The following is a 17,097-nucleotide window of genomic DNA, read 5'->3' as shown; positions in this document are numbered from 1 at the left end:
GGAAAGAGAGGGACAAACTCATGTGGATGTCATGATAAGAAAAGGCAAAAGAAAGAAAAAAAGAGAAAAATGCAAACAGGAGTGGAGACAAATTGAGTGGAATTCGGTGGAAAGAAGAGAGAAATTAGGATTATAAATTGCTTTGGCTAGTGGTAGGGCTCACCAGCACTATTCACTTCAAAAATGTGGAATGGTGAGCAAGAGGTGGAAACAACAAGCTTGTCTTTACCCACGATGCCCTCAAGAGTCTGCAGCAGGCTGAGAGATGTTAGGCCTGAATGTTATTGTCGAGACTTACTTTGCTGATGTTCCAGCTGAGGCATTTAAAACCCTCACCAGCCTGAAGTATGTCACTGGTTTTGGTTTTGATCTGGTTCGCGGAGCACAAACTCTTGATTTGATTACAAGTGGATTCCCGTCAGGAAAATACCTCTTTGCTGGAGTGGTTGATGGAAGAAACATATGGGCCAATGATCTTGCTGATTTTAGCTCAGAGTAGGCAGCAGTGAATGCTTGCAATTGGTGAGATTCAAGATCCTTCACAAGGGTGGGCTCATCAAACTGAATCCATGATGCACCAGCGGCCTTTAGCTCGGCAACAACTTCCTTATAGATTGGAAGGATTTTGTCTAAGAGGGAGAGAAGAGAAAATGATTTCTCGACACCCTTTGCAGGTTTTGAGAGCAACAAATAGGACACAGGGCCAACAAGGACTGGAACGGTATCTACTCCAAGCGCCTTAGCCTCCTTATATTCATCAACAGCCTTGTGGGAAGCATATGAGAACTTGATCTCAGGTCCCAACTCAGGGACAATGAAATGGTAGTTGGTGTCGAACCACTTGGTCATCTCCATAGCAGGTACAGAGGCATTTCCTCTAGCCATGGAGAAGTAAGTGTCAAACCCAATCTCACCACCTGTCCAACCATATCTAGGGGGAACAACGCCAAGCATCGCGGTTGTATCAAGCACCTGATCATAGTAAGAGAATGTGTTGCTAGGAATATACTTGATGCCAGCACTGGCCATTTGCTTCCAGATGGAAGACCTCAGATCGGCTGCGACCTTTTTCAAATCCTCAGCACTGCTCTTCTTATCCCAGAAGGATTCCAATGCAAACTTGAGCTCTCTCTTGGGGCCCATGCGAGGATATCCAACGATGTGGGAGGCCATTTTTCTTTAGGAGGTAGAACCGGAAGAGAGAGAAATCTGCGACTGGTTCTTGGTGAGTGAAGGCGGAGGAAGGCGGAGTTTCGGTTCAGTTATGGAATTTGTGACAGCGGAGTGAAGGTATGTGTAGAGGTCCGGCGGACGGCCAAGGTGAGACTGCCGCCCGCCGGTGAAGCAGAATGACTAGGTTGCTAACCTTGCTCTGATACCATGTAAAAAATAAATTGATAGATAGAGAATAAATTGTATGTATTATTGATTGTATTATGTTATGATGTATTGTATGTACATTATATAGGAGATGTGAAGTGGAGGTGGAGTGGTGTAGTGGAGTAGATGAAGTGGAGTGTGTAGTGGAGTAGGTGAAGTGGAGGTGGAGTGGTGTAGTGGAGTAGGTATAGGTGTACATTAACAGTGCGTAAGAGGAACATCAATTGGGTTCTTGTTCTACTCTTAGGCATTCAACATTGCTAACTAGTTGCTTATGCTATGCAGAATCTGCTACAGAATTTGCAATTTCTCTTCTCCAGACTTTGTTGATTCAGGAGTCGAGCGTTAGTGTATCTGAACTTCCCAATTTGGTTGATGTGTTGGCAAAGGTACATAATTCTTTGTTATGTGTGTTATTAGTTATTAAGGATTTTGTTCTGATGTTTAGTGTTATGGGATTGAAAGCTTTTTCCAAATTGCAGGTTGCAACTAGACCTGGAGCTTCTGACTCTTTACAACAGTTGGTCGAGACTACAAGGAATCCTGCTGCTAATGCAGCAGTTCTTTCTGGGTTTTCTCTTGGCAAGGATGACAAGGCTAAATCATCCAGAGAAAAGAAGGTTACTGAATATAGTGCTGTTTTTTATATATTGACAGCTGACTAGGATCTTTGAAATCGAAGATTTAACTTATTCGGCTGACAGAACAGGGCTCTGATAATGCTACTATTCTAACAAGAGAAGAATATATCAATGCCGATTCTGGGGCAGCAGATGACCCTGCGAGCTTTCATAATCAGTTTTCTTCTGAATGCTAATTAGAAAACATATGTTTGAGTTTGATTTCTGGTTCTGAAAAGGAAAATGATGAGTAGATAATATGACATTTCTTATATTAACTGCATTTATGTGTAGATGGCACTTAGTTTTGATTTCATTTTTTTTCTCTCTCTCTCTCTCTACTTCCTGTCCTAGGGAACTGCAATGTTTATTCTTATCGTGAGAGTCCTATGATGAGCAAGAATTGGATGGATCTTTTAGCACAGTTTGGTTTTCTGAAACTTAGTTGTGCAAGTTTCGAGAAATATTTGTTCACATATTTAGCTCTGAAACTTATAGGCTACACATAATGTGCATTTGATAACTTATGATTCCTTGTGATCAACATTTTATAGTTGTCGTGAATTGTGGTGGTGAAAAGATAGAGGAGAACATGATTTTGTACATAGACTGCGAGTGACAAACCTGCCAAAATTCAGGCAATGTCTGGTTGGCCTTGGCAGACCTGATTATTTAATTTCATGCATGATTCTCTCACCTCAAAAATCTGTTCCTCAGTGCTCATCTTCTCTCTGTCCCTCCCTTACTTTTCTTTTCTTAACTGCAACTCCACTTGTGCATGCAGTAGGTTTCCGTTTTTGGCAGGTCTGATTAGTATCAACTTTCATCTCTCTGTTCCTTCAGTTCCTTCTCAGCATTTTCGGCAGCTCCAATGACTTTCAACCTTCATGTCAATCTTCCTTCCAAATTTTACTCATCGGGAATGAATTCTTTTTCTACTCTTCACATTTTGTAGCAAGTTTCATCTCTCTTTCTCTGTATTGCTCTCACGTGCTTTCTGCAGATCCCCAATTAATATGAAATGAACAAAGAGAGTCTATAGTTACTTTTCTCTTCTGAGTTAAACAGACCTGGAGGTCATTTGTGTCTTTCAAAATATGGGAAGGACTAAATCTAATTTAAATGTGAAATCTGTTGGCTATATATACAGATATGCATGTAAATATGTATTTATATATGCTTACATTTTTCTTATAACCGAATGGGTAATTGACCTGGATAGCTTACGTGATACATGAGGTTTATGGGTGATTGTGTATATTCTCAAGAAATGGGTCAGGAACACATTCCCATATGCATCATAGAAAGATATAGATAATAATATTTAAAAAAACAAACAAACAAACAAACAAAACAAAAATAGTGTATGTATCAGGTCTTTTTTTTATTTATTTTTAAATTTAAAAATTTTGAAGTCTGTATCCATCTTGCATCTTTTAGTACAAAATAATGGTGTTTCATTAATTTGTTGTGTGAATGTATTGTAGGTATCCATGCTATTTGCAGAATGGTACAAAATATATGAACTCCATGGTACAAATGAAGCAACTTGTACTCGCTTTGACATATTAACATTCACATTGACATATTAACATTCACATTGATATTAACATTCACATGTATTGGAGGTCATTTGTGTCTTTCAAAATATGGGAAGGACTAAATCTAATTTAATGTGAAATCTGTTGGCTATATATACAGATATGCATGTAAATATGTATTTATATATGCTTATATTTTTCTTATAACCGAATGGGTAATTGACCTGGATAGCTTACGTGATACATGAGGTTTGTGGGTGATTGTGTACATTAATATGAGGTATCTCATCTCAAGAAATGGGTCAGGAACACATTCCCATGTGCATCATAGAAAGATATAGATAATAATATTTAAAAAAACAAACAAACAAACAAACAAAACAAAAATAGTGTATGTATCAGGTCTTTTTTTTTTTTTTTTAAATTTAAAAATTGGGAAGTCTGTATCCATCTTGCATCTTTTAGTAAAAAATAATGGTGTTTCATTAATTTGCTGTGTGAATGTGTTGTAGGTATCCACGCTATTTGCAGAATGGTACAAAATATATGAACTCCATGGTACAAATGAAGCAACTTGTACTCGCTTTCTCTCACAACTGCAGCAAACTGGTTATTTTAATGGAGATGACATGTCTGATCGTTTCTTCCGTCATCTCATGGTAACATATATATTTTTTTCCTTTCATGTTTGAAGCTGCTTTCTTAAATAAATGAGTTGCACTTGTTTCTTGTTCTTCATCATCATCGTTAAGTAACATTCATTGGTTTCAGGAACTTTCTGTCGCATTTTGTCTCTCAACTGAGGGGATTAGTTCCAGGTCCTTGTCTTTCCAGTCTTCTCAATCATCACAGAACCTATCATTTCTTGCCATTGATGTGTATGCAAAGCCTGTTGTTTTTTTTGAAGGTATTACAATTTCTGATGCTCTTCTTGCTGTTCTGATAGTAGTAATGTATAGTATTGTCAAGATCATAATTATTTGTCCATTTATTCTATATCATTCTGTACTTTCATGTGTTCTTTATCCTCTGTCTGTTAGCATGACTTGCGGCTTGTTTGTTTTCAGTACTGTGTGGCAGAGCATGGACCAAATAAACTTCTTCTTTTGCCAAAGGTCTAACCATACTGTATTTTGTCTTGGTTCTTTTTATGCTTTCCCAGAACATGAGTTTAATGCTGCATATGAATTTGGCAGATATTATCAGTGAGTCATTCAAAAAGATGCTGAGGAAAAGAGAGCATCTTTTAATCCGAGGCCATATTTCAGGTTGTTCATTAACTGGTTTTTCAATCTTCTTGCTCCTGATTCCATCCTAGAAGGTTGTAACTTTCAGGTAAGAGGCATATTTATTTCATAGAGGCACAGGTATTTCAATCATCATATCTCAGTCTCTGCATAACTAATGCTGCGGATTGGGTGTTTCCAGGTAACTGCTTTTGCAAATGCTTTCCATTTATTGCAACCTCTTAAAGTTCCTGCTTTCAGGTCAGCATGCTGGACATTCGGAATGTGCAACCCATGTTTTTTTTTTTTTTTCACTTGTTTGTCTTTCATTTGAAGTTTGTAGTATGCAATTCATGACAGATCAATGCTGTATTTTCAATTTGTTGAATCGATAATATTGACTGGAATTTGTTTGAACATTCATGTTTAGAATGCTGTGGTTGTTACTGATGTGAGCTGTAAGAGGTTTCTTACTATTAGAAAGAATAATGACTCGATTACTATTTTGGAACTTTTAAGATGATTTCAGTCCTGTATGCAGGATTAGTGCAGGATTTTCAGTTGATATTATTCGTCTGTTATGGCATCACTGTGAAATATTTTACACTCACAAACTTTGCACAAACAGACTGTTTTCGCACCTCTGTTTGCTTATCTAACTAATAATCTGATGCTGCAGACCTCCACTGGTTTGGAATTGTCTGATCTGTTTATGGGTTTCCTAAACAGCCCGCTTACTGTAATTTAAGACACTTGTACTGATTTGGAGTTTCATCAGCTCGTGTAATACTTCAATTATTGAGAAGATGTTTTAAGAAGCCAGTTCTGTGCTGGTTTGAATTAATTTCTGGTGACCTTTGTACTTTTTTAATATACTTTTTCTCACATTCTATTAATTTGCCTTTTTTTAATTAAAAAACAATAATTTACCTGTTTGGAGTGACATCATATTATTTTTTGTTAATTTTTTGCAAAATTCAATTAATTTTATTTAGGAAAGATGAATCAACTTGTTTGTTTTCACTTTTCAAAAAACACTTTTCAGAAAATTCTACTTTCTTATTTTCGATATTTTTTTGTTTTTACTGAATTTTTAAAATATTTTAAGCAATTATTTTATTTTTTAGACACCTAACACAAATACACTTAAAAAGTAAAAAAATTGTAAATTTTTTTTTAAAAAAAAATTCACTAAATAACAAAAATATAAAAAATACAAAAATTCAGTACATTTTTTTTTTGTATTTTTATGTATTTATTAATTTTTTAAAATATTGTTTCACAATTTTTTTTTTTATTTTTTAGATACATCTAAGTAAGGTGTATTTAAAAAAGTAAAAAAATGTTTTAAATTTAAAAAATATTCACTAAAAACAAAAAAACACGAAAATTAAAAAGTCAATTTTCAAAAAATTTAATTTAGAAAACTCAAACCAAACACACTAATTGATTTTTTTATTTGGTTTTTGAAAAATGTTTTGGAACTCTAATTTTTAAGTTCTAAAGGTAGCTCTAATGAGTTGGCAGTGAGCTCTACTCACAGTGATGTGATGTTTTGGTCTTGATTTGTTTTTATTTTATTTTTTTTATTCATTATCATGTCATTAGTGTTCTATTAGAGTACAAAAATTAGTAGTCTAAATAATTACTGTTGGTTTTTACAGCTTTTTTAATTGAACCACTTTTGGAGTTTTGCGAGCCTGGAACATTAAAAATTTGATCCGTACCTTGCTTTTACTCCCCAAATGGACAAAATCCTATCTACGGTTTGGAAGGGACCTTAAAATGTTGTTTTAATAAAGAGTGTTCAAGAGTAATGATTCATCCCCTTTTCCCCACACCTCCTTTGACCCCCTCTCTCTTTCATTGGTTACCATTTCTTTTTCTTTTTCTTTTTTTTTTTTTTTTTTTTTCTGCTCCTCCAATCACCCTCTGCCACGTGGCAAAGGAGGTGAGGGGTGACCCCCAAAAGGGGGTCCCAAACATTATTCAAATCAATTTTTGTTGTCACGAAAATAGTCGGTAAAAAGTCGTTCAAAAAAGTTAACAAAACTTGTAGCTACAAAATTTTAAAAATGTCTCTAATAAATATATTTTTAAGGAAAAAAATAATTCATTCCCAAAAAGTTTTATTTTTTTAGACTAAATTTTTGGTTGCAAAATAATAATAATTCATTATTAATGTCTAATTTTTTTGCTAAAAATATAATAATGATACTTTTGATAACAAAAATATTTAGTCAGTAAAAAGTGATTTTATCCATAAATTTTTATCTCTAAAAGCTTAATTTGTTGTAGTGACAATACCAGTATACCATGGAGTATAAAAGCACAGTAAATACTACTATACTGGTACTCCTTCCCAGTCAAATTTTTGACAATTAGTGTTGTAAGGATTCCTATGTAGTTCATAAAATTAGATTGTCCTCTTATATTATTAGAAGAAAAATGCTTTGAATTTACCTTAATCAACACATAATTTATTTCGAATATAGTTGTGTTGTAAAGATTAAATTGATGAAGTGTATAGTTTATGAATAAAATAAACTTAAATTATTTATTATTTTTTTTGGATAAATTTTAGATTCATAAGTTTGAATTTATCTTCTTGTTATTAGAATTATCAAATATGACTTTTAACCAAAAATATGTAGTGGAGATTGTTTACAGTGTGATGAAAACGTACTTTTTTTATTTGCCAATTTTTCCTTTTTATAAAATTATTCCATTGATTCCACTAATTGACAAGTATGCTTTGTATATATTTCTAATTATATATTTATTTTGCATTATTAGTTATAGGATTAAAAATTGTCAAGTTTGTTGGATAGAATATTTATCGAATTCTAATTCAAAAATTGTAACTAAACAATAAAATGTGAGTATCAAAAATTAATAATATCAATTATATATTATAATTCATTCAATCAGACATGCCCTAACTTATGACATTTTGGCTGTCATCATGTTGTGCGTTCTTCTATCTTTAACATTAGAGTAATGATACATCTCTCTAATTTTGGAGCTCTAATTGAGCTCTAATGATGTGACAGAGAATAAAAAAAATAAAACTAAGGCTAAAACATCACATCCCAGCGGGTTCACTCCCATTATGAGATTGCATGCATGCTGACATGTTAAAAAATAATCATTTAAAAAAATGTCCCTATCAACTCCTGGTTAAGTTCTTAAATAATTTTCCAATATTTGGTATAAGAGAATTCAAATCAACCAACAAGGACCGTGATGATCATATTGGATTGACTTTAGTGGTGCCGTGGACGAACTGCTGTTTCATATCTACGTGCATGACTAAAGGTAAGTTTGGAGGCCATTTAAAATAATTAAAAAGTTAAAAAAATAAAAAAATTATTATTAAAAATTAATTTTTTTATTTTTATTTTTCTATATGTGTTTTTTTTATAAAAAAATTAAAAAGTTAATTAAAATAGTAATTCTTAAAACAATCCTAAGTGGTGCCTCAAAAAAAGGTATAATTGATATAAATAATGAATTTATCATTTTAATACCACATTTTTTTTTTATTGATAATCCTGTGTCAAACATCTGAATTAAACTGCCAGCCAGCCAGCCAGCCAAACATCTGGATTATGAGGTGAGAAAATAAAGAAACTGTGATTTTTTTTTGGAAAATTTACCCATAAGTCCTAGTTTCTGAAAAGTTGAACCATTTAGTCCTAAAAGTTTTCTTATGCTCCATTTAGTCCCATTTGCACATCAATCTAATGTTTGAAACATTAATCTGATGTTCGAAATCTAATGTTCGAAACATTAATCTGATGTTTGAAACATTGTAATGGGACCTTTCAGTCTATAAGAAAACTTTTAGGACTAAACAGTGCATAAGTTATTAATTTGAGATTTATTGGTGCATTCCCTTTTTTTTTAACGTCCTTGTTTAAATGAATAATGATTAAAAGAAGATATATATGTCTTTTTATTTTATTTGCTCTATCCAAGTCCAGAGGCCTAGTTAAAGTACATGTTATCCTAATTAATTACATTAAAGTTAAGTTTGTCATCCTTAAAAAAATCTAAAAGGTCAAAAAATTACATAAAAAATAAAAAGATATATTACTATTCACAAATAAAAAATATTAAAAAATATTTTGTATATATTTATAATTCAAAAGCACTGCGCATCGCGACAGCCCTTGACCAGGAAAAGGTTCAATTTTCTTTAGGAAAAAAAAAAAATTCCATATGTAAAGTTTATTAGTTTGATGGTAATATTGGGCCCTTGGATACCCACTAAGGGTTCCTTTTTTATAATTCGAACCGTGAATATGTAGAACTCGTCGTGTAATATATGCCTGTAAAAAATTACATTGATCGGATATCGTTAACTATATGATCAAATCAGTTTTGTATAAACAAAATCGATGGTGTGATAGTTAAATGTTAGAAAAAAACTAATTCGATCATATAGCTATCGATATCCGATCAACGTGATTTTTTTTAGGCATATAATAATTGACGAGTTGTACATATAAAACGGTTCAGATTACACTACAACATTTTCTTAGTTTAGTGACATTTGAAAGTGCCACAAAACTATTCTTCTAATGACATTTTTTTGGTCTTGTGGCATTTTGAACAAGTGCCACTTCTATCGGTGCCACGGTAGATACGAGTGCCATGGTAGATACTTGCAAGTGCCACTGCACCATCATGGCTGAAAACTTTCAATGACATTTTAATATTATGGTAGATATTATTTGTGGCACTATCAAGCGCCATTAAAAAAAGAGTTAGTGACACTTGTAAGTGTCATTACACCATCAAGACTATAAAACTTTTCAGTGACACTTTAATGTCATGGTAGGCACTATTCGTGACACTATCAAGTGCCATTCATGACAATAATTCGTTGTAGAACAATTTGATCCGCTCTTGCGGAGACTCGAACTGCCAACCTTCCGCACCATAAACCTTATACACCACACTCTTCCCACTACACCTCTATAGCACCACATGATTATATATGCAACATATATTATTTATATAGTACATACATCCATATTAATATAAAAGTATATGTATAAACATAATTATTTTATTGAACATGATTTATGTAAAATAAACTATTTCTACCAAAATAAAAAAAGACCACTTTTGGCGACTAAAAATATTTTTTAGTCGCCAATTCTATACTTTTGGCTACTAATTGTTTTTTAGTTACTAAAAAACTTAACTTTTGTCGACCAAAATCGGATTTGGTCGCCGAAGATGCACTTTCAGCTACCAAAATTTTGGTCACAAAAAAATTTTATTCCCGCCTTAGGATTTTAGTTCTCCCGTGCTAAAAATGACCACTTTTGGCGACTAAACTTATTTTTTAGTCGCCAATTGTAGACTTTTGGCTACGAAAATTTTTTTAGTCGGTAAAACCCATATAATCAGCGACCAAACTTATTTTTAGTCGCCAATTGTAGACTTTTGGCTACTTAATTTTTTTAGTCGCCAAAAAGCTTTACTTTGGGCTACTAAAAATATTTTTGGGCAAATTACATATACCTCCCTTGAGGTTTGGCTAAATTATAGATACTCCCCTGAGGTTTCGAAAATTACATCCCGCCCCCTAAGGTTTGTATTTTCATAACAATTTGCCCCCTGAGGTTTAAATTTCATAACAAATTACCCCCTAATTTGTTATGCAAATATAGCATTCAGGGGGGAATTTGTAATTTCTCAAACCTCAAGGGGGAATAATTTAGCCAAACCTCGAGGGGGATACATGTAATTTGCCCAAAATTTTTTAGTCACTAAAACCCATATAATCAGCGACCAAACTTAGTTTTAGTCACCAATTGTAGACTTTTGGCTACTAAAATTGTTTAGTCGCCAAAAAGCTTTACTTTTGGCAACTAATGCTGTTTTGGTCGCTGAAAGCTATACTTTCAGCAACCAAATTTTTTTGGTCAGGAAATTTAGTCGCCGAATATGCTTTTTCCTGTAGTGTATATTGAGTTTAATTCATTTATTTTTAATCATTTACTGCATTTTAAAAATTTTAAAAATATATTGGCATTTTTTGTTTTTTCAAAAATGTCATTATAAGCTTAGAAAGTTTTTGGCTTAGTGGCATTTCTCAAAATGCTATAAAATATTTGTTTATGACACTTTTCACCTAAGTGCCATAAAAAGTAATTTGCACCTACCTAGTGTCCTGACATTTTTTAAAAAATGCCATTGCAAATATTCATAAAAAGTTTTTGTAGTGACATTTTTGTTGTAGCGAAGTGACACTTTTTTTAATTGAAATGCCACTAGAGCCTTGTATGTTTGTGGCTCTATGACATTTTTCTAAAAAATGCCACCAAATATTCTTTTTGTGACATTTTTTAAGAACATACCACTAGTATGGTGTCACTAAAATATGTTTTTGTTGTAGTGTTGTGACACTTGTTCATTGAAATGTCACTAGAGCCTTTTATGTTTGTCGTTTTGTGGCATTTTTCAAAAACGCGCCACTAAATATCATTTTGTGGCATTTTCTAAAAATATGCCACTAGTGTAGTGCCACTAAAGTATGTTTTTGTTGTAGTTTTGTGACACTTGTTCATTAAAATGTCACTAGAGCCTTTTATGTTTGTCGTTTTGTGGCATTTTTCAAAAATGTGCCACTAAATATCATTTTTTGTGGCATTTTCTAAAAATATGCCACTAGTGTAGTGCCACTAAAGTATGTTTTTGTTGTAGTGTTATTAAAATGGAACCCATGATGGTCACCACGGATAGACCATCACTGTCTAAAAGTTATTTGCCCCGAAAGAGTTGATTATTTTCCTGTATAGACAGGCTGGGGCAGCCGCAGGCAACCGTACAATCAACCACCAATCTTCCACTACACACTTTATTTATACAATTTTTTATTACACATTTTTTCATAAAAAGTCAAAAAATTAACCCAAACATCTATCTTTTTTTTCTCAAATTTTTAGTTTAAAAGGACAAAAAATACACCCAAACAACTCCTAATTGTCTCATTCTTCTGAGTTGGATGCAGTTATGGGCATGCAAGAGGAGGGGCTACTGCCCATAGTGCCATAGATAAGTGGTTACAGGTTTACAACTTTGCCTTCACAATCACCAATCATATTTATTAAAACAATCCTAAGTGGTGCCTATGATGATGAAATGATGATGAAAAAGGTGTAATTGATATAAATGATGAATTGATATAAATGATGAATTTATCATTTTAATGACATTTTTTTATTAATTTGTAACATTCACATTGAATAAATTTTAGCCGTCAATTGTCATGGTGTTGGCTAGGGACGAACTCATGACACTGTTCTATTTATTTGATAAAAATTAAGTTGAACTATTAAAATTTAGGCCCATTTTAAGAATAATAATAAAAAGTCAGTTTTTTGACTTTTTAATTTTTTTTAACCAAAAAAGCAAGCTTTTCTACCAAAAACAGTTTCACTTTTTGTTAAAAAAACACTAAAAAAGTCAAAAAATCAAACAGTCAATTTTTTACCAACTTTTTAAAACACCATTTAATTTGTAACATTCACATTGAATAAATTTTAGCCGTCAATTGCCATGGTGTTGGCAAGGGATGCACTGTTTTATTTATTTGATAAAAATTAAGTTGAACTATTAAAATTTAGTAGTAATTTATCCAACAATAAAAACTGCCACGAAATTAAAGAGGTTGGTGGATGATGAAGAAATGATGATGAATGTTTAGTGGCTTATGGTACACGCTTGTCAATTTTGCATGAGGTTTCGTTTGACCAAAACGCACATCGTCATCACTCCTGACTTGCCAACCTTACCAACTTCCTTACTCGAGACAGCATTATGATTGATTGGTTTATACTTGTCAGTTAGTCGCTTTCTTTATATCACGATTTTTATAAATTATAATTAAAATTTATAATTAATGATTTTTTTGGTAATAATTTTTTTAAATTATTGTGAAAGTTAAAATAATTTTTTTAAATTATCGCTAAAATTTATAATTAGTGACATTTTTTATGATAAAATTTTTAAATTATTATTAAAAATTAATAATTAATGACTTTTTTTAATAATATTTGATAAAAAATATCATGAATTCTCACAATATTTATTGAATAAATCCATCTATTAAAAGTAATACGTAAGTTCCTTTATTGTCTGGAGGGTTGATTTCATTGTGATGGTATTTTGTGTGAGGAATAAGGAAAATGTTAGGCCCTTATAATGTAAAACTCATGGTTCATCTACAGTATCATGGAAGATAGTAATTAGAGCCTTTGCCTTACTAATTATATAACATTATTTTGTGGTGTGAGATTGTAAATTTCACTCTTATAATATATTTGGATTATGAGATGAGAAAATAAAGAACTTGTGAATTTTTTTTACCTTCTTGTTTAAATAAATAATGATTAAAAGAACATATGTATGTCTTTTTATTTTATTTGCTTTGTCCAAGTCTAGAGGCCTAGTTAAAGTACATGTTATCATAATTAATTACATTAAATCATCACAATCACAAATCATATTTATTAAAACAATCCTAAGTGGTGCCTCAAAAAAGGTATAATTGATATAAATGATGAATTTACCTTTTTAATATTACATTTTTTTTATTAATTTGTAACATTCACATTGAATAAATTTTAGCCGTCAATTGTCATGTTGTTGGCTAGGGACGAACTCATGACACTGTTCTATTTATTTGATAAAAATTAAGTTGAACTATTAAAATTTAGGCCCATTTTGGGAACAATGATAAAAAGTTAGTTTTTTAGCTTTTTAGTTTTTTTTAACCAAAAAAACAAACTTTTCTACCGAAAACAACCTAACTTTTTGTAAAAAAACCACCAATAGTAAAAAACCCAAACAACTAGCTTTTTACTAACTTTCCAAAACACTATTTAGTAGTAAGGCCAAGTTTAGCATGTGCTCAAAAAGTCAAAAAATTACTCAAAAAATTAAAAAGTTATCACTATTTATCAAAAGTCAAAAAGTACGGCTGCACAACCCCAATCCTAACTTTTCCTTACACACTAATTTATACAATTTTTTAATACATATTTTTTCATAAAAAAATCAAAAAGTTAATTCAAACAACTATATTTTTTTCTTCAACTTTTTAATTTAAAAAATCAAAAAATAAACTTATTTAAGACATCCTAAACCACCCTTAATTTATCCAACAAGGAAAACTGCCACGAAATTAAAGAGGTTGGTGGATGATGATGAATGTTTAGTGGCTTATGATGACACGCTTGTCAAACGCACATCGTTCACTCCTGATTTGCCAACCTTACCAACTTCCTTACTCGAGACAGGATTATGATTGATTGGTTTATACTTGCCAGTTAGTCGCTTTCTTTTTATCCCGATTTTTATAAATTATAATTAAAATTTATAATTAATGATTTTTTTTTGTAATAAATTTTTTAAATTGTTGTGAAAGTTAAAATAATTTTTTTAAATTATCACTAAAACTTATAATTAGTGACATTTTTTATGATAAAATTTTTAAATCATTACTAAAAATTAATAATTAATGACTTTTTTTAATAAGATTTGATAAAAAATATCATGAATTCTCACTTAATCCATCTATTAAAAGTAATACGTAAGTTTCTTTATTGTTTGGTGGGTTGATTTCATTGTGATGGTATTTTGTGTGAGGAATAAAGAAATTGTTGAGGCCCTTATAATGTAAAACTCATAGTCCATCTACAGTTTCATGGAAGATAGTAATTAGAGCCTTTGCCTTACTAATTATATAACATTATTTTGTGGTGTGAGACTGTAAATTTCACTCTTATAATATATTTGGATTACGAGGTGAGAAAATAAAGAAAATAATTGTGAATTTTTTTTTTGTTTTCTTGTTTAAATAAATAATGATTAAGAAGATATGTATGTCTTTTTATTTTATTTGATCTGTATTTGCTTTGTTCAAGTCTAGAGGCCTAGTTAAAGTACATGTTATCATAATTAATTACATTAAATCATCACAATCACAAATCATATTTATTGAAACAATCCTACACTACTAGAAATATGGTTTTTTGCGTCTTATTTTTTGCGACGGATTGTTTAACCGTCGCAAAAAATCATTTTTTTACATCAAAATCTAATTTTATTTAAACTCCAAGCGTGTTTCGCTGTTACTTCCCAATTTCTGTCTTCATTTCGCGCTCTCTTCGGCTGAAGAAGAGACCTCCAACGGTATGTCTCTCTCTCTCTCTCTGAAAATCTCACTCTCCACTCTCTCTTGCTCGACTCTCTTTCGATTCTCCACAGTGCAACTCTGATTTTAACCAAGTCACATAGGTCCTCCAAGTGAGGTTTAGCATCCTGAAAAATACACTCATTTCGCAGCTTCCACAGAGACCAAAACACAGTTGAGGGAATGACTTTCCAAAGCAATTTTTCTTTCTTGCTAAGCTTCACACCTTCCCACCAGTGAAGAACAGCTTCCACAGATCCGGGAAGGGCTCCTTGCACCTCCCACCAATTCAATATTGCAGACCAAACCCTCCAGGAAAAATGGCAGTGCAGCAGCACATGGCAGTTAGACTCAGCCACAGTTTTGCAGAAAGCACAAAGAGCTGGTGAAGAGGCTTGAAGGACTCCAATTTTCTGAAGAAAGTCTGCTGTCTTTACTCTGTTTTTCCATGCTAACCAGGAAAAAAATTGGACTTTTGGAGGAGAGAGATGGTTCCAAACTAACTTGCTAGTAATAAGGAAGGGGCCAAGGGAGACAACTTCACTCCAATAGATAGATGAGACAGAAAACAAACCAGAGCCTTCAGCCAACCAGACTGGTTTGTCCTCCAGATGATCACAACAATTTGAGCCAGATATCAAAAGCTCCTTGAGTCTACTGACTTCCCTCTCTTCCCAGTCATACAGCCTTCTTCTAAAAAGAAGGCTCCAATCCCCTACTGCAACCCTCCTATCGTGCATTAGACGCAAAGTTACATCCTTCTCCATCACTAATCTGTAAAGAGTAGGGAATTCATCTTTCAAGCAACTATTGGAGCACCATCTATCCTTCCAAAAGAGAATTCTTTTCCCATCCCCTACCTGAACAAGAAAATTGTTATGATAAAACAACATCAGATTACCGCTCCTCTCTGCTAAGGAAATGATACCTTTCCACACACCAGAATAACTATTGTTTGAAATAGGAGAGGGACACCAGCTTTTAACATCTAGTTTATATTTGCTACAAATGATTTGTCTCCACAAAGCATCTTTCTCTTTGGCAAATCTCCACCACCATTTTAATAACAAGCAATCATTAACCAGCCTTATTCTTCTGATGCCCAAGCCCCCTTGATTTATGTTCTTTGCTAAATCATCCCATTTAACCAGGTAGATTGGTTTTCTAGACCCCACCCCGCCCCAGAGAAAAGCAGCTTGAAGCTTCTCAAATTCTCTTGCAACTCCCACTGGCATTTTAAAAAGAGATAGATAATACGTAGGCAAGGCAGAGGTTACAGACTTAATAAGAGTGAGCCTTCCTGAAAATGATAGCAGCTTTCTTTTCCAACATGCTAATCTGATTTTGATTTTATCAAGAACTGGTTTCCAAGTTGCCTTCTTATTTGGATTGGCCCCCAAAGGCAACCCCAAATACTTAAGAGGAAGTGCCTTAGACTTACAATGCAGCTTGAAGGCAAAACTAGATAAGGATTCTTCAGGAACATTAATACCGCACACCTGACTCTTATGATAATTTATTTTCAGCCCTGAAATCAGTTCAAAACACCTTAAGACCCTCTTAATATTGCACACCTCCATCTCCTTAGCTTCACAGAATAATATGGAATCATCTGCAAATTGTGAATGTGTTAACTGCACCCTATTAGAACCAATCGTCACTCCTTTAATCAAGCCCAACTGCTGTGCTCTTGACATAAGAATATTAAGACCCTCAACTGCTACATTAAACAGAAAAGGGGACAGGGGGTCACCTTGCCTTAGGCCCTTCTGAGGGCAAAATTCCTCAGTTGGTGAACCATTAACCAACACTGAGAGTTTTGCTGTAGTAACACATTCTTTTAACCAACTAATCCATTTTGCACCAAACCCAAAATTGAAGAGCATGGATGATAAGAAGCACCAATTAACCGAGTCAAAAGCCTTTTCAAAATCAAGCTTAATAATCAGACCTCTCTTTTTGGTTTTTCTCCAGCCATCAACCACCTCATTTGCAATTAGCACACCATCCAGGATGTTTCTTCCACCTGTGAAGGCTGATTGGGTATCGCTGATGATGTGAGGAAGCACTCTTTTTAGCCTACTAGACAAAACTTTTGCAAGGACTTTGTATAC

At 32.9% G+C, this 17,097-nt stretch overlaps 1 protein-coding gene across 1 annotated transcript in view; it reads left to right on the top strand.

Moving 5' to 3' along the window:
* LOC114302215 (uncharacterized) overlaps positions 1-5,224 on the top strand; it is a 31,033-nt gene extending 25,809 nt beyond the window's left edge. Inside the window, 7 exon segments of the mRNA XM_082894896.1 lie at positions 1,666-1,769; positions 1,863-2,000; positions 4,054-4,200; positions 4,313-4,448; positions 4,609-4,656; positions 4,738-4,876; positions 4,970-5,224. Coding sequence (XP_082751022.1) covers positions 1,666-1,769; positions 1,863-2,000; positions 4,054-4,200; positions 4,313-4,448; positions 4,609-4,637 — 554 coding nt within the window. The 3' untranslated portion in view covers positions 4,638-4,656; positions 4,738-4,876; positions 4,970-5,224.
* Positions 5,225-17,097: the final 11,873 nt, after the last annotated feature.

The sequence above is a fragment of the Camellia sinensis genome, chromosome 1, assembly GCF_055761805.1.
Source record: "Camellia sinensis isolate YWXY chromosome 1, ASM5576180v1, whole genome shotgun sequence".
NCBI classification, from domain to species: domain Eukaryota; kingdom Viridiplantae; phylum Streptophyta; class Magnoliopsida; order Ericales; family Theaceae; genus Camellia; species Camellia sinensis.
The sequence above is the reverse complement of the archived record's forward strand: the minus strand, read 5'-3'. Positions and strand labels throughout refer to the sequence as shown.